Source organism: Palaemon carinicauda, chromosome 3 (assembly GCF_036898095.1).
Source record: "Palaemon carinicauda isolate YSFRI2023 chromosome 3, ASM3689809v2, whole genome shotgun sequence".
Taxonomy (NCBI): domain Eukaryota; kingdom Metazoa; phylum Arthropoda; class Malacostraca; order Decapoda; family Palaemonidae; genus Palaemon; species Palaemon carinicauda.
In genome coordinates, this window is record NC_090727.1 from 126005495 (window position 1) to 126024886 (window position 19392).

General features: G+C 40.0%; 1 protein-coding gene across 4 annotated transcripts in view; it reads right to left on the minus strand.

The window, feature by feature from the left end:
* The window catches only part of Mpi (mannose phosphate isomerase), a 169035-nt gene that overhangs the window by 14100 nt on the left and 135543 nt on the right, over positions 1 to 19392 (minus strand). For all 4 annotated transcript variants that reach the window (XM_068370558.1, XM_068370559.1, XM_068370561.1 and 1 more), the window contains exon 7: positions 15755 to 15957. In XM_068370558.1, coding sequence (XP_068226659.1) covers positions 15755 to 15957 — 203 coding nt within the window. The remainder of the gene's footprint in view (positions 1 to 15754; positions 15958 to 19392) is intronic.

The following is a 19392-nucleotide window of genomic DNA, read 5'->3' on the forward strand; positions in this document are numbered from 1 at the left end:
TGTATAGAAGTTATAATGCATGTGTTAGTTTACTTGCAGTTCGTTGTACATTGTGTTTTCACAGCGTCCTCGGGAACTTTATAGCAAGGCCAATGTTACCTAAGGTCATAAAAAGAACAAATAGTCAATTATTTTATCAAATAATGAAGATATAGCGGTCTTTAAATGATGACGTCATCCTTACTGTGTCGTCTACATGACTGAGTTTGACAGAATTGTCTTTATGTTTATTTTTACATCTCTCTCTCTCTCTCTCTCTCTCTCTCTCTCTCTCTCTCTCTCTCTCTCTCTCTCTCTCTCTCTCTCTCTCGAATGATTTTAAACTGTCATTTATACAAATACTAAAATACCAATGTTCAAGTCTCTTAGAATCAAATGATGGTTGATATCAAATACCAATGTTCAAGTCTCTTAGAATCAAATGATGATATCTCTCTCTCTCTCTCTCTCTCTCTCTCTCTCTCTCTCTCTCTCTCTCTCTCTCTCTCTCTCTCTCTCTCTCTCAATTTGAACTGCCATCTATATCAACTAAATGCTATCACTACAAAGTTAATTTCTCAGTATAAAATGATTCATGATCTCTCTCTCTCTCTCTCTCTCTCTCTCTCTCTCTCTCTCTCTCTCTCTCTCTCTCTCTCTCTCTCTCTCTCTCTCTCTCGTTTCAAAATCTCATACTTTTGGCAGAAATAGAAGGCATTGGTAGAGGGAAGGTGAACGAAATCTACGTACTACGAGAACAGTAGCTAGAGTTTCCAAAGATGTATAGAAGTTATAATGCATGTTTGTTTACTTGCAGTTTGTATGTACAATGTGTTTTCACAGCATCCTCGGGAACTATATAGCAAGGCCAATGTTACCTAGGGTCATAGAAAGAACAAAAAGTAAGCTGAGAACAAGAAAAAAGAACCAAGAAGAGAGGTGGGATGTCCTAGTAGAAAGGGAAGGAGAACTTGGTCCAGGTTGTTCAGCCTGTCTATTGATGAAAAAGCCTTATTCATTGTTCGATTTTAGAGATAAAGATATCAATGAAAAGAGGAATAAAAATCCCACAATTTTGTGAGACGGAATTTTGCTTTTATTTCTACTTTCTTTTTCACGATTATTTTGCGTCTATACATGGAAAAGAAAATAAAAATTCATAAAAAAAAGGATAATCAAAATTCCGTCTAACAGAATTGTTCGGTTTTTAGAGTAGTTTTATGGTATAAGATTCAATACAATTGGTGTCGTATTAGTGGCGAAAATGTACCTATTTTTTTTTTTTAAATAATGATTTTTGCTAAGAAATCAAAGAGCTTCAGATCAAATGACTTGAAACTTTTATATGATAAAGGTATTATATATGCCTAAAACATACATAGAAATATTGTTTTGGATCATTAGAAAAAAAATGGCGGACATGGTGGACGGTCCCCTTAAAATCATAAGAGCAAAGATGACATCTTAAAAGTTAAATAGCTTTCAGAAGTCCTGCTTCTGAAATAAAGCTAAAAATATGACTAGCATGGTAGGACACATGTCCAAGAATCTTGGTAAGAATGAACCTGCCATTCTCACTGTGATCTTATTTCTTTCACTACTATAAGTGGGGCATTTGGTCAACAAATGCCTCAAGGGTACCGAACAATCATCACAATATGGCTGGTATTGGCCAGTAAGCAAAAATTCATGTATCAACCAAGTGTGACCAATGCAGAGACGACAAAGAGTAGTCTCCCACTTTCGGGGCATCATGTTATACTTCCAAGGGGATATAACATTTGTTATTTCTCGCATCTTATTTTCAACCAAACTATCCCGGTGCTGTTGCCAATTATTGGAAATCAAATTCTTAGTGTTGGGTAAACAATCATCACAAAAAATGGGATACCTTCTTGGTAGCAACTCATCAGCAGGATTCTTTGTCAGTAAATCTGCCTTCTTGTTTCCAGACATACCTATGTGTGCTGGAACACAGCAAAATTAAACTGTTATACCTCTCAGTCCAATAATAAAAAGCCATTCTAAAATCTTTAAAACTAATAGGATTATTGGAATTAAAAACTTCTAAAGCCTGAAGGACACTTCTTGCATCACTAAAAATGATAAAATTACTCCCCTTCTCCAAAGCTATTTTCTCAATAGCAGTTAGTATGCCATATAGTTTGGCAGTAATTATGGAAGCTGTTAGAGGAAGTGCACCTCTGCAATTAAAAGCATCACTATATACTCCAAATTCAATGCCAGCATCGGATTTGGAGCCATCAGTTTACATAAAAGTTGATTCGCTATGTTCTGCAACATGTTCCATAAAGAGAGACCTGGCTTCTAAGTCAGTCATATTCTTTCTAACTCCAATAAAATATTTACAAAAAGATACCTCTGGTATTTTCCATGAAGGCATTGATGATACCTCAAATGGTAGCACCTTACTTCTAATTATATCAAGACTGTATATCAATTGTTTCACCTGAAAACCATAAGGTTGAAGAGATTTTGGGTGCAACTCAAAAGTATGATGTGTACTTTACAAGGCTTGCAGTCTGATAGGCTAAAGAATTAGTGAGTCTTTGCAATCTAAACCAATACCGAACAATAGAGGACTATCGGTAAAGGTCTAAAAGGACGCTTTGGATGGGCGCTCCTGTAGCCAATCTGATACCAGTATGGTATATAAAATCTAAAATCTCTAGTCGACTTGGGGTGGCTGAGGAGTATATCTCACACCCATAAATGATTTTTTGAAAAAATAAGACCTTGTGTAACCTTATAATGGTTTTGCAGTCTGCCACCTATGATGTATGGGACAAAATTTTTTAAAGATTCAGAGCCTCAAGACACCTTACTTTTGAAGCTTTCAATTGAGGAACCCATGTAAGCCTACAATCAAATATCAATACTAAAATTCTAACTTTCCTTACTCAAGGGATACATTGAACTTTGATGTACATATCCGGGTCTGGATGTACTCCCCGAATACAACAGAAAAGGACAACAACAGCTTTGCTAGTCAAAAACTTAAAGCCATTCATATCAGCCCTTTGATTATTTTGTCAACTGAGAGTTGTAATTTTCTCTCAACTATTGCCATTCTAGCTCAGCAAATGATATAGGGAGATCGTCAACAAATAGTGTTGAGATAATATCTTTAGAAATAACAGCAGGATATCTCATTAATGGCTAATGCAAATAGGGTTACACTCAGCACACTACCCCAGGGAATTCCCTCTTCCTGACGTTTCCTCTCTGACAGAGTTTAACCTACTCTAACTTGAACAAATGTATGTGAAACAAATGCTCAAATGAACAATAGTGGTTCTCCTCTTAATCCCAAATTATGAATAATTTTAAGTATACCTTATCTCCATGCAGTATCATATGCCTTTTCGAGATCAAAAAAGATTGTTACATGGTGCTGTTTGGAGGCAAAGGCTTCACAAATAGAGGACTCAGGATGTATCAACACATCAGTCGTTGAATGCATTTTTCTATATCCACACTGGATAGGTGATAAAATACCTTTCTTCTCCAAGTACCACATCAGTATTGCATTGACCATCTCCATGATCTTACATAAACGATATGTCAATGCAATTGGTTGATAGTTTGCTGCTAAAAACTTATCCTTACTAGGTTTTAGAAAATTAAAATAATTGCTAGTTTCCAAACACTTAGATAACTATGATCAAGCTGTATTCTGTTAATAATGCTTAAAATAAATATCTTGGTATTAACACGTACAGTACATGTATAATCATTGGATATGGAATTCCATCAGGACTAGGGGCTGTCATTGCATTTAGCAAGTGCGTAATCAAATTCTCGTTTAGTAAAAGGATTATTGTAGGATTCCTCCTTTTCTATTGTAAAATTTAGCATTTTCCATTCTTCATTTCTTCCATACAATACTGGTAACCAGGAGCTACTTAACATTTGTTTGATATATTGAAGAAATTATCATCTAATGCAATGCTAACCTCATTTGCTCCAGACACATACTGACCATTCACTTTCAACACTGGTGGTGGGTTGGAGGTGAATTTGCCTGTTATCTTTTTTTATTTTCTTCCACACAGAAGATGGTAGCGTTCTACTGTTAATGGAGGAAACAAAAGACATCCTAGCTTCTTTCATGGCACGATGGAACTGTGCTCTACATTTTTTATATATAATCAAATTCTTCTCTGTACGGCATCTACGCAATCTAGTCAAAAGACTTTCTTGTAGCTGTGTAGAAGGCAGTTGATTCTGAAGACCACCAGCGGACTGGTCAACTTTGAATAACCCTGTGGTTTTGGGAATCGAATTGACTCCTGGTGTATGGAGAGTTCCATTTAGTATGTCTATAGCATCATCAACACTTTCAAATTGTTCTGCATTCCCTTCAATTTCGCTTAGCTCAAGAAATCTACCCCAGTCCGCCTTGCCAAAGTTCCATTGTGGCAATCTGTGTAAAGGTGGACCATTGTTGGTTTATAATAATTGGTGCATGATCACTAGTATGCCAATCATCTAATGTTCTCCAATCAAAATCGAGAAGCTTGCAATTGATATGTCAATGCATGACAAGGTACCTTTCTGAACATGAAAGTGTTTGGGCTCTCCTGTATTAAGGAGTATTACATCTTCATTCTCCTCAACTGATGAAATAATATTATTCCTTGCATTTGCCAAAATATTGCTCCATAAAGGACGTATACTATTTAACTCTCCAAGTAAAAGAAAAGGTTGAGGGAGTTGTTGAATCACCTCTACTAAATCATCATACGAGATGTTATCATTTGGAGGCAAGTAAAGGGAGCAGATTGTGTATTTTCTCCCTATATGTATCTGTACAACCACTGCCTGCAGAGGAGTACAGGTAGACAAGGATATATCTCGACAGACGTATATAAGACTTCCGCCATGGCTCTCTGCTCGTTGATCATAAGGTGTCCCACGGCTAAAATACTCTCAAGGACAAGGAGTATTAGCATCGAGCTTGCTCTCCTGTAAGCATACACTTGGGAGTGCTCATGAAGGAAGAGCTTAAGTGCTTAATTTTTTGCCCTTAAACCCTGACAATTCTGTTGCAGAATGGAAGAAAAAACTATGGTTTATTTTTTGGAAGACACCTTGGATGAAATCATTGGCACATTAATTTTTTATCCAACACTATTCCCCAGTGGTTTCTCTAGAGAGGGTTTTGATATACTGGGTTTTGTATTTATCTTTTTCTTTGTGTCATTTTGATTTATTTGTTGAGGAGGATGGTGGACCTCAACTTGAATTTCTGATTTATTTAAATTGTCTTCCAATTGATCTGAAACATCAGCAGACAAGACATCAAATTTATTAGAAGTCATGACTTTAATGTTTCTTATGGAAGGGGGCGAGAGAGATGAAGGTCTCTCTCTTTTTCAATTAAAAGGTTGTGAACTACCAGGTCTTTGCACCTTTCCCACCACACATGCACTAGGTAAATTGGTTTTAAGTGAAATCTCCATCAAATCAGGCAAGGACACATCCTGAAAGAGGTTTGAATCATTGTTCAGAATGGGAATAGAAGAATTTTTAATATCTTTCTCTTCTTTAAGTATCTGTTTTGATTTTTCTACACTTTCCAGATATAATTTTGTAATTGGACTTTCACCTTCTTTAACCACTTTAATATCTTTCTTTATGTTGGAAGTGAGGATACTAAATTCCTCAGTGTGTTTTGGCAAGTTTTTCTCCAAAACCAGTGAAAAGAGTTGCCCTGGACTTATCTGCTTTTCAAGAGCTTTTACAAGCCTCTTTAAAAGTAATTCTTTTCATGGTCTTAATGGCCTGAATTTCTTTCTCAAAAATAAACTTAACACAGCTTTAAGATGTAGCTGGGTGTGCTTCTCCACAGTGAATAAAATTTGAATTCTCTGTGCATGCTCCATGACTATTTTTTTCACAGTTGGCACAAATAGCTGGCTTATTACTTAGTTTTTCCATGCACTTTTAACTTAAACGACCATCCATTTGGCAATGATAACATCACAATGGTGAAGGGATGTATGGTTTTACCTATAAAGATAGCCAACCAGCTTTAATAAAATTGGGTAGTCTACATAGATCAAAAGTTAGAATTAAAGTAGCTGGAGGAACACGTTCCCCAACTTTGTTTCTCATTCTAACTGGTTTTACTTCTTTACTTTTCAGTTCATCTTCAATTTCTTTTTCCTCTACCTCTAGTAACTCTGGCCCATATATCACACCCCTGCTCTGGTTAAAAATGAGGTGAGAAAAGCATTTGACATTATGGCTATCCAAAGTTGAAAGGGCTTTCTTCAATCTTTCACTTTGTATGGAGGATATTGTCTCTATCAAGAGACTTCCATATCCCTGGGGAAGAATTTTTGGCTACCCTCCCCATACTTTTATTATTTCCCTATTGGCTTAAAAAAACATTCACATTTTCATGTCTTCCATTTTCAAAGTCTAAAATAAAATTTTCTTATTCACATTTTCATGTCTTCCATTTTCAAAGTCTAGAATAAAATTTTCTTTCATAATTCACTATTTCATAGTGACTAGATATTTCTGCTTTTTTATATTTTTCTGTTTTGAAGATATCTCTTATTCTCTCTCGCTTCTTCTCTACATGGCGTGAGTAGGGTTTTAATGCACAATATTAGAACCCGAGTTGGAATTGTCAATACCGAAGTCCATGTTTGTATTTTCGACGTCGTCACCAGAGGGGTTGGAGCAAGCCGGTTATCCACCTCCAACCTCCGATGGGGGGCGGCAAACACTGGAGGAACCTCACATGCCACAACCTGAAATGCCTGCCCTAGTAGATCTGAGGCTCCTTGCTCCGGACACATATTCTCCAAAGTCTGAGTTAGTGGTGTATGCGCAGAGACAGTGGCAGCAGACATACTCACTGAGGAGATGAAAGAAGTAAAAGACTTCTTCGGTAACTTTTCTGTCACTGCCAAGACAGACACTGGAGAAGGTAGCTCTCTTCTTCCCCCTCAGGGTATATGCCTGCCATTGCAATGGAGGCTATGACCTACACTCAGTACATGGGGATGATTGCAGAACAGTCATGTGCCCTACAAGACCCACAAAGAGAGTGTGGATCTACAGCCAGTTTACTTATAAACTCATTGCAACACCTACCCTTTTCCCGCCAAGTACGAATCTCTTGCTTCACATTCATTACAGCAATCAACAGCTAGCATTCAATTTTTGCAAGACAAAGTGAAAAAGTTTGTATAGTGAGCAACCATACATCTGTACTCGTAGCAGCCAAAATTCAATGCGAGGCTCTTCTGACAGGTGGTGGGGTTGAGCTTCTCGCCCGCTGTGCACCACCTGTCATTATCTACCTTATTAAGGGATTTTGACGAAGGAAAAATCTATTTCTGGGCGAGAGACCCGTGCCGCCCAGTGAAATGCTCCTTTAACATCATTTCTAAGGTAAAAACTGCTATGAATTTACCAGAAAAAAATTTGTATAGGAATGCTAGGTTGAACCCAGCTCGCTCACCTTGATAAGGTGTCGGTATAATACTGGGGCGCTGAATAAATCACAACCAGAGGCCTCGCACCATTTAGATATCTCCTGTCAATGTCCCTGTTACAGCGAGGTGCCGTTCAACATCCTACTACTACTAGCAATCCCACGCCAGTGACGTCACTCCTTATAGCACCCCAGATTGGGGCCCAATCAGGGAGGGATAGGTGGGTTCACTGGGTCTCTTGCCCAGAAATAGATTTTTCCTTCGTCAAAATCCCTTTTCTGGGCTCCGACCCGTGCCGCCCAGTGAAATCGTACCAGAGAATGGGGACCCAATATGGCTAACTACCTGAAGAGGGAATAACACAAAATAACAGAGCTGATGAGTTTAATATAAAAAAAGAGGGATGTGGAAATCCGTAAAATTAGATCAACATGTATATGACAGTGATAAATAGACATGGTAAACAATCAATAATGAAACCCATAGGTAGAATTCAACAGATATGAATAGTGGGAATCCAGCTTGGTAATCAAAAATGAAAAATAAAATCAGCTCGGGGATTCAAGAACAAGTGTAATGAAAACAATTCGTGAAATTGAACAATTGAATAATAAAATAATACACCATAAGGGTGTATAGTAACAAAACAGGTAGGAACAACAGGTAAGCCAGGCAGGAGGGAAAGAGGACAGAGCAAGACGTTGTGATTAGGACTCGGTACCTTCAGGAGGAACTATATTCCCTGCAGCTACTGTGGCAAATCTAAGAGCTTCTAAAGGTTTTAGGTAGTGGCACTTGAAAACTTCAGGGGACTTCCAACCCGTTTATTTTGAGAGCTCATCAAATTTCATATGGTGGAAAAAATTAATTGAGGTAGCCACAGCTCTAATATCATGGACATGTGGGAATGATGCAGGATTAGCTTGTTTAATAAAATAAAGAATTTGTTGTCTGATTCCCTTAAGGGTAATAGTTCCTCCGTGTTCTCTAATAAATAAGGGCCCTGTGGTTGTAGTGGAAGTTCTACCTAAGTAGGCTTTCAGGGTGGTAACTGGACACAGGGATGGATCCCGAGGAAGTGGAACAATCTTCCAGGGAGACCACCTGTTTTGGGGGTCTTCATTTTTAGCCAGGAAAACTTTGTTAAGAGAGAGAAGAACCTCACCCGAAGAGAGAAACTCTATATGACCAGGGTCTCTAGATAAGGCTGACAATTCTGAGATTCTGGAGCCCGAGGCGAGGCTCAAAAGAAAAAGTGACTTTCTTAACAATGCCATATAGTTACAGGATTCATTTGGGGTGTCAGAGGCTAGCTTAAGAACATCGTTCAAAAACCAGGAAACTGCGCTAGGGCGAGTTGAAGGTTTTAGTCTGGCACAAGCTCTCGGAATGGATGAGAAATATGAATCCGTTAGATCAATGTCAAAACCAATATGGAAGATCTTTTTCAAGGCTGACTTGATTGTAGTAATGGTATTGGCTGCCAGGCCAGATTCGAAGAGAGTTCTGAAGAATGTCACAGTTAGGTTCATCGTCATTTTCTCAACTTGGGAATCTTTCAAGAACTTAGCTAATTTCTTGACTGCTGAGTCATATTGACGGAGAGTAGATTCCCTTTTGTCAGATTCCAGGAAAATAGTATTCAAAGGATCGATGTTTGCACCTCGTTGGGCTGCGAACTTCATGAAGTCCATAAAGTTAGGGCATTCAGAATCCTTGAGGAAGAGAACACATTGCGAGTTTGCACTGTCTTTGTTAACACCGGATTAGGAATCCGCCGGGGGCGGAGACCTAGTTCTAGCAACAAGGGGAACCAATTGCTCTTGGGCCAGTTGGGGGCTACGAGAGCCACTTGACCTTTGAAGGATCTGAGTTTGTGCAGAACTTTCAGCAGGAGGTTCACCGGAGGAAACAGATAAATCGTCTTTCAGGTACAGTATTCCAATCTAGAATCATAGAGTCCGTGGCATAAGCCTGAGGGTCCAGGTTGGGGGCTACATAACAATCTATTTTGCGATTGGATTTCGTCGCAAACAGATCCACCTGGAGACCCGGGACTGGAGATATCATCCACTGGAAAGATCGATTGTCTAGTGACCATACCGACTCTAGCGGAGTCGTCCGGGAAAGTAAGTCCTCTACCACATTCCGGACTCCTGCTAGATGGACTGCTGACAGGTGCCACTTGTGCATTGCCGCCATGGAGAAAAACTTCGACATGATGTGGTTTATTTGGGCTGATCTGGAGCCTTCTCTGTTGAGGCAGTGTACTATGACTGCACTGTCGAGAACCAGTCTGATATGGAGATTCCTGGCTGGATTGAGACGTTTTAAAGTGAGGAAGACTGCCATGGCCTCTAGAACGTTGACGTGCATTTGTTGGAAGACCGGTGACCATAACCCTTGAACTTTCTTGTGTTGTAAAGGAACCGACTTGGAAAGATTCTTGATCTTCGTCCAATTCTGCAGACTTTTTCTCAGGGTTGGGGAAAGGCGAGCACGCCTGTCTCGGCGTATTGCGGTTGCTCTGGAGCGCCACACTCTGTTTATGTCCTTGAGTTTGGACCTCAGGACGATGTCTGTCATGGAGGCGAACTGTAAGGAACCTAGGATCCACTCTCGGTTCCTTCGGAAGGTCAACTTTTCCTTGAGAAATTGTTTTGTATTCCTCGCTATCACCTTCCTTTTGGCTTTGGGGAGGCACAGCGTATGGGAGCACAGGTCCCCTTGTAGTCCCAGCCATTGAAACTTCGTCTGTGGGACCCGGTGGGATTTCTCGAGGTTGACTTGGAATCCCAGTTGCCGAAGGAAGGTGAGGACTTTGTTCGTTGCTACGTGGGAAATCTGGGCATTGTCTGACCAGATTAGCTAATCGTCTAGATAGGCTACTACCTGTATCCCCTGAGTCCGAAGCTCTTGAATTACTGTCTCTGCTAGTTTGGTGAAAATTCTGGGTGGTATGTTAAGCCCCAATAGCATCACTTTGAATGCATAGGCTTGTTTGCCTAGCTTGAAGCCCAGAAAAGGACGAAAATGCCTTGCTATTGGAACGTGATAGTAGGCATCTGTAAGATCGATGGAGGTGGTGACGGCCCCACGGGGAAGTAAGGTCCACACCTGCGAGACGGTAAGCATATGAAATTTGTCGCAACGAGTGAAGGAATTTAAACGAGACAGGTCCCGGATTACTCTCCGTTTGTTTGAGCCTTTCTTTGGCACGCTGAACAAGCGTCCGTGAAATCTTAAGCGACGTATACTTTGGATTGCATTCTTTAGTAGCAGATCTTTTGTGAAGGAACGTAGTTCTTCCGTGGACTGAGACCGGTTGAACCACTTGCAGAGGTTGCCTGAATTGGGAAGATTGGAAGGGCCTCAATCTCTTCCTACCTCGAATTGGGGTACTAGTAGGCTCATATCCTCTCTTTGAAACCAGGCCCCACCTAACCTTGAGGTTTTGGTTGGCTCTAGCTGCCTCGCTAAGGACCGAGTTAACTAAGTCCCTTGGGAAAAGATCCGGGCCCCAGACTGGAGCTTTGATGAGCCTATTAGGTTCGTCCCTAATCGTGGCTTCGGATACAACGTGTCGTCGACAATGGGTCCTGGCATTTGCAAAATCATAGGCGTCAGCCATAAAGTTTTGCAAAAGTGACTTAGTGAGGACCTTAAGGAGGTCCTCCTCGGTGTAAGTGGCAACAGTCAATTCAGAAAGGGCAACTGAATTAAGGGATCTGCTGAATCTACACCTCGACTCATATTCCAATTTAATGAGAGACTCCGGGAGTTTGGGAAGCCGTTCGCTGAACTGCGTCGAGGCACAGTCCGGGCTCAACTTACCTACCAAGAAGGTAGCTGGGGCGTTCCGCCAACATTCACTGTCTCCCGGAAAGAGAAGGGAGGTAAGTCGGTCTCCCTGAGGAGAGGTAAAGGCTTCTCTTCCTTGATAGCCTGAAAGACCGTCTCTATGATCTTGGTCGCACATGGGGTAGGGGTCTGGTCGTCGGCCACAAACATAGTATATGAACTTTTGTAGGCCGTAATCATTGTGTTCAAGCAATCCCACTCATTGAACACGCGGACCAAGACAGACTGTGCCTGTTCTTTAGGAAAATTAACTGTTTCCTTTGGGACCTTATCTAATCGAATCAGAGCCTCTTCCGTGAGGCGAGCGTAGCCCGGGAAGGGGAATTCAAGACCCGGCGGGTAGAATTCATAATCCGCAAGAGGCCGGGTACCGAAATCTCCGATTGACAACATACCCTCCGAGAAGGGGGCATGCAATGCCAACCTCCAAGGGTTATTCTTATTGAAAGGAGGAAGCTTGGAGGCGTCGGGGATGGGGTATTGCTGTTGTGGCGGTGGCAGCCCCGAGCGCATGAGTCCCTGAACTAGGCTCTCCATAGAAGCTATTCTCTCTTGTGATTGCTGCGTATGAGACGATAGTATAGACTCAAAACGAGCAAACATCTTCTCGGAAAAATCCACCGGGTTAGATGATTCCGCCGGGGGGGAACAGGTGCCGGAACGGAGACTACTCCGTGAGAGGTTGAAGGCACAGCAATTGGGTCTTGAGAGACTCTGGTGGAGGAAGATTTAGCCTTCGAAGCTGATGATTTTGAAGACCTGTGGTCTTTGGAAGACTTGTGGGTCGTATATAAAGTCTTACGATGAGCCTTCACCTTGGGGATAACAGGCCGGGGACTGAGACCAGTCCCGGTTGTCCCCGGAAAACCTCGAAAAGAAGAGTGTTCTGAAGTAGAAGAGAAAGCCGGGCTAGGGATAGGAATCTTAGCCCGGGAACTACCTGACTCACCTACGTCCCTACCTGCGTCGGATCGTCAAGAGCCACGGGTTCCACATCGAGGTTGAGGGTAGAGACGTCCTCAGTTAGGGTGCCGCCCGTCTCTTCTTGGTCCGGGGCCAGAAGAAGGGATTCGAACCTCTCGATGATAGGATCCACCAACTCTTTGGGGACCACAGCTGAAGTTTTAGCATGGGGGTAGAGACGGGAACACCATTCCTCAGAGAGGATATAAGGCTGTTTGGCCTTCATGTTGCGGGCGAACCCGTCAATCCAGATCTTGAGGGTAGCCCGAGCTGTATCTTTCTCAAGTTGGGAGCACTGAAAGAGAACAGACTATTAGCGAGGGATATTTGTGCCAAAGAAAAGTGAAGAAGTCCAAGGACTTCGTAGACACGAAGTGAAAGGCATGCGGGAAGTCCAGAGGACTAGTGGCCTTAAAATTAATAATGTTTGAAATTAATCGTAACTCCCTACAAGTCTGTATCAATGAAAATGCACTCACCGAGTCAGATGTTAGAGTGGAGGTCATTGTGTAGCAGACTACACAATTGTCTGGATGCCAAACAGCTAAGTCATCCACTCGGACAGAACAGTGGGCGTGTGAACGACACACGTCATGGCCGCAGGGTTGATAGATGACAGCGGCACATGCCGTCATTGCACAGCGTACAGTCTGTAAAATAAAAGATACATGAATATCTCAAAGGAAAGCAAATTAGGGGGCCGGAGGCCCCGGTGCTTAAAATATAAATATAAACATATATATATATCACTATCATGATAAAAATGTTTTATATATATTCATCAGGAATCCTGAATGAAAGCAAATAGCGGCTCGGGGGCCCCGGATGCTTAAGTTATAGCAATATTATGATAAAAGATTTACATATCAATATCATGATAAACATGTTTTATATATATATAAATCAGGAGTCCTGAATGAAAGCAAATTATATATATCACTATCATGATAAAAATGTTTTATATATATTCATCAGGAATCCTGAATGAAAGCAAATAGGGGCTCGGGGCCCCGGATGCTTAAATTATAGCAATATCATGATAAAAGATTTACATATCAATATCATGATACAAATGTTTTATATATATATATACATCAGGAGTCCTGAATGAAAGCAAATAGGGGCTCGGGAGCCCCGGGTGCTTAAATGATATCAATATCATGATAAAAATGTTTTCTATATATACATTAGGAATCCTGAAGGAAAGCAAATAGGGGCTCGGGGGCCCCGGGTGCTTAAATAATATCAATATCATGATAGAAGATTTATATATCAATATCATGATAAAAATGTTTTATATACGTACAGTCTGTAAGACAAAAGATACACGAGTATCTTAAATGAAAGCAAATTCCGGAGCTTAAATATCTACGTATATATGTCAATATCATGATAAAAATCTTTTATATATAGCCATAAAGTATATTAAATGTAAGCAAATTCGGAACCCGGGGGGTCCGGAGTGTTTAAATATCAATATCAAAATAACAGATCTATTTTGATTGTAAAAGGAATTGAAATTAAGTCAGACCGTAACCGTGATTATATCAAAAGAGGGAAGGGAAGGTCAAGAACAAGGATCGTATATATAATATATATATGTGACTAATATATAAAGTTAATCCAAGTAAGAATGAGTAACGTTGGCTCCGGAGGCGCAACTAAACTACTCGACCGGATGGTAATGTATAAAAGCTACTTCCGGGGATCCCGTAATGAAAGTCTTTATATATATATATATATATATATATCTATATGAGGTCAGTGAGGTGCGTGACACTAGAGGGGGGAAGGGATCTTTAATGGGTCCGTGACGTGCGGGACCGAGGGAGTAGCACGTACAAAACTTAATGAATAATATAACATGACAAGGTACCACGGACCGAGCAGAAAACTTCCCGCCGATCGTTGGCCAAACGAGCGACGGAAAGAAAACGACTACGACCGGGTAGAGTAGTGAAAAGAGTAAGTAATGTACGTTAATGTATAATAATAGTAAGCCTCACAGATCAACGGGAACCGCCCGTGCAAAGAAAGCGGATGCCCCCGGGGGGGGGAACATAGCGCCATAAAGTGACTCAAACTCGATCGGGAGAGAGAGAGGGAGGGAACCCTGGGTGGGGTATCGGGCGGGAGGGAGGCTAGTAATGGGGCGATAGCAGGTATACCAACCTGCCAGACCCACGATGATATGATCACGCAGAAAGACTAATAACACAATAAAAAACATAACACATGGTAAAATAAGATAGGAAGGCATGCTGGATGATAATAATAATAAAATTAATTATACATCAATCGTAAAACAAACGAGGGAGCAAACATGAGACAGGAGAAACCCAAGCCTGACAGCGCTGTGGCAGGGCTACCAACATAACAAAGAGTCAGTGAAGTGCTAACAAAATGCAAACTAATATGTAATATCTGACTCATGAAAGCCCCTGAGCTAATGCAAGCAAACGAATGACGTTAAAATGATAAGCAAGTCCGTGGCGTGCGAACGTAAATAATCCAAGTAATAATATAGTGGAATAGGAACGCCCGAAGGCGACCAGGCATGCCAACGTATCGATAATACGCACACGTATATGTAATAACTGTTATCATAATAACAGGACAATATAAAAATTAATACGGTGTGTGAACCGTGGATACCCATAAAGTTCATAACGAGAAACAATCAGTATGGAGGACTCATTGAAAATCGTTAAGAACGAAACGAGAGAGATAGGAGGGAGCCGGGCGCCATGAAAGACCCACGCGGGGTCGTGAAAAATAAAGCTGTTATAATATAAGCAAAAAAGGGCAAGGCCCCCTCCAAAATCTCAAAACTCATAGATCTGGTACTTAACTTAGATGGAGTGACAGTAGAGTCCGACATCTTGAGGTAAATCCAGGAAAAACCAGCGAAATTCACACACCAAGGCAAAATAAGTGTTTGAAAGAACGTGCTATTAAAAGGAGTGACGTCACTGGCGTGGGATTGCTAGTAGTACTGTAGTAGGATGTTGAACGGCACCTCGCTGTTCGGGGATGTTGACAGGAGATATCTAAATGGTGCGAGGCCTCTGGTTGTGATTTATTCAGCGCCCCAGTATTATACCGACACCTTATTAAGGTGAGCGAGCTGGGTTCAACCTAGCATTCCTATACAAATTTTTCTCTGGTAAATTCATAGCAGTTTTTACCTTAGAAATGATGTTAAAGGAGCATTTCACTGGGCGGCACGGGTCGGAGCCCAGAAAATGAATTCTATGGCCATTTCGGTTCCAACTGAAATCATCTCCCTATTCAAAGGATGGAAGGTTTGTATATATATAAGAACAAATTAGGCTAAAAGTAATATATATAAAGGGAAGACACTAATACTGTAATAATAAGTAGAATGAAGAGAAAATTGAGCATCATTATGATAAATGCCAAAAAAGAAAATATAGACGTAAAAGTCCTAGAGGCAATAAACTTTAACTTACCTCTATCATATCAACAGCAAAATCAGGAACTGGTGGATCATACGACACAGTGTATTTATCAATAGCATTTCCTTTGAATTTGCGCAATTCTGCAGGTAACATCTCATACTCCAACATGCTGATTAAAGTCTCTACATCCTGGTACTTTGGAGTCAGACCTGCTCGCACAACATTATCAGAACAGGCCATACATTCAATGCAATCTATAAGAAAAAAAAAAGAGAGGTATCAAACAAATGATAAATAACAAATTTAGGATTCAAAATATTTCTACTAACTGAACTGGGTTTGCAAATGTCAAGCATCTTTAATACCTCAACCTTACAAGTGGGAATGATATTCCAGTTGCAGTATTGCAAAGTGTCTTAATTTCAAAAACTCCTGCCATACTTTCAATACCTTAAGAGACATTCATTAGACTAGCATCTTAATAATTGAAATGTACTCACTAGCTTTAATGGCAGATGATATATGCTAGATATTGGCTTAGTGAGAAAGTCTTTTAAGATTTTCAGTGATCAATCTATTCTGAAGTGATTCAATTCTTTCAGTCTACCTTGTTTCGAGTATTGTTCTCCTGTCTGGTCTTCAGCTGCCGATTCTCATCTTAATTTGTTGGACAGGAACTTACAGTCTATTAAATTTCTAATTCCTTATCTAGATATTAATCTTTCGCATTGCCGTTCAATTAGTTCATTATGCATGTTGCATAAGATTTTTCATAATTCTGACCATCTTTTACATTCAGATCTTCCTGGACAGTTCCATCATGTTTGTAATACTAGGCAGGCAGTTAATTCTAATAGCCAGGCCTTCTCCATCATAAGACTCAATACTACGCAGTACTCTAGAAGTTTTATTCCAGCTGTTACCAAGTTGTGGAATGATCTTCCTATTCGGGTTGTTGAATCAGTAGAACTTCAAAAGTTCAAAGTTGGAGCAAATGCTTTTTTGTTGACCAGGCGGACATGAGTCTTTTTATAGTTTATATATGACATATTTGTTTTTGACGTTGTTAATAGTTTATATATGATACTGTATATCTTTTTTGACATTACTTTTTTTAGAATGATTTATTGTTAATTTGTTCTCTTCAGTTATTTATTTCCTTATTTCCTTTCCTCACTGGGCTATTTTTCCCTATTGGAGCCCTTGGGCTTATAGCATCTTGCTTTTCCAATTAGGGTTGTAGCTTGGATAATAATAATAATAATAATAATAATAACCTTACTCTTACCGACATTAACTCTCAACTTCCTTCTCTCACACACCCTTCCAAATTCTGTCACTAGTCGGTCAAGCTTCTCTTCTGTGTCTGCAACCGGTACAGTATCATCCGCAAACAACATTTGATTTACCTCCCATTCATGGCCATTCTCGTCTACCAGTTTTAATCCTCGTCCAAGCACTCGAGCATTCACCTCTCTCACCACTCCATCAACATACAAGTTAAACAACCACGGTGACATCACACATCCCTGTCTCAGTCCAACTCTCACTGGAAACCAATCGCTCACTTAATTTCCTATCCTAACACATGCTTTACTACCTTTGTAGAAACTTTTCACTGCTTGCAACAACCTTCCACCAACTCCATATAACCTCATCACATTCCACATTGCTTCCATATCAACTCTATCATATGCTTTCTCCAGATCCATAAACACAACATACACATCCTTACCTTTTGCTAAATATTTCTCGCATAACTGCCTAACTGTAAAAATCTGATTCATGCAACCCCTACCTCTCCTAAAACCACCCTGTACTTCTACGAGTGCATTCTCTGTTTTATCCTTAATCCTATTAATCAGTACTCTACCATACACTTTTCCAACTACACTCAACAAACTAATGCCCCTTGAATTACAACACTCATGCACATCTCCCTTACCGTTGTATAGTGGTACAATACACGCACAAACCCAATCTACTGGTACTATTGACAACACAAAACACATATTAAACAATCTCACCAACCATTCAAGTACAGTCACACCTCCTTCCTTCAACATCTCAGCTCTCACACCATCCATACCAGATGCTTTTCCTACTCTTGTTTCATCTAGTGCTCTCCTCACTTCCTCTCTTGTAATCTCTCTCTCATTCTCATCTCCCATTACCGGCACCTCAACACCTGCAACAGCAATTATATCTGCCTCCCTATTATCCTCAACATTCAGTAAACTTTCAAAATACTCTGCCCACCTTTTCCTTACCTATTCTCCTTGTAACAACCTTCCATTTCCATCTTTTACTGTCTCTTCAATTCTTGAACCAGCCTTCCTTTACTCTCTTCACTTCTTTCCAAAACTTCTTATTCTCTTCATATGAATGACCCAATCCCTGACCCTACCTCAGGTCAGCTGCCCTCTTTGCCTCACTTACCTTGTGCTTTACTTCCACATTTTTCTCTCTATATCTTTCATACTTCTCGACACTATTACTCTGCAGCCATTCTTCAAAAGCCCTCTTTTTTTTTCTTCCACTTTTACCTTCACTCCTTCATTCCACCATTCACTGCCTTTCCTCATGCTGCCTCCAACAAACTTCTTGCAACACACATCACTTGCAATCCCAACAAAATTTTCTTTTACTAACTTCCACTCCTCTAAATTACCAGTTTCTCTTACTTTCACTTCGTCATATGCCATTTTCAATTTTTCTTGATATTTACTTTTTACCCCCGGTTTTATTAGCTCTTCAACCCTCACTAGCTCCCTTGTACATCCACCTACTCTATTCCCCCACTATTTCTTAGTTTTGTATTTCTGTACTTGCCTGATGTTCATATTGCTTCTTATACAGAAGCTTGGTTAATTGACACTTACCATAACGTATTAACATTTTTCCTTTTTCTTTCCCTTCAATAATCACATGCCCTTAACAAAAGAATGGAATCTTCTAGTGGTGAGAGGTAAGAAACCCAGAACTGCCACGCCAGATACTCTGTCTCTTCAGTTTCAAAGTCGAAATCATACCTAACTCATGATACCATGAGTCAGTGGGGAGGTAGGTGAATATGTATATAAACATCAGGTGAGTACTGTATAGAAATAAGAAATTTAATTATAAAAATTCTGTTTATCTCTATGAACCTCCCTGATGTTCATATTGGTGACTCCCACACTATTGGAGGAGGGTCACAATTTAAGGAAAGAGAAGGATAATCTTAAGCATAAGTAATGCAACAAGGTTAAGAATAACTAACCTGGTCTAGATTAATTCCTACAAATTATCTAAAATATTGTTTGAAATATAGGATTCCAGAATATTTACTACAAAAAAATTAAAATACCACACTGTATAGTCTATAAATGTTACATTTAATCTAGCTAATACCTGAGATTGATTCTAAATAAGATATTAAATATAACATCACAAACATATAAAAGAATGTAATAAATTAACTCAAGTCAAAATTACTTGGACCACATCCCCTTCCACCATTATGGGGCCTAAAGTCCAGTGGTCTTCCTTCATAAGCAAACCTTGCTTCTTTAAGAAGATTGTCCGCCATTAAAGCCAAAATAGTTGAATATCATTATATTTCTATAATTTCAACATATGTTATTTGTATTGTTACTCTCGTGACTCTGTATAAATTTCATTGGAATCGGACAAAAAATATTTCTTTT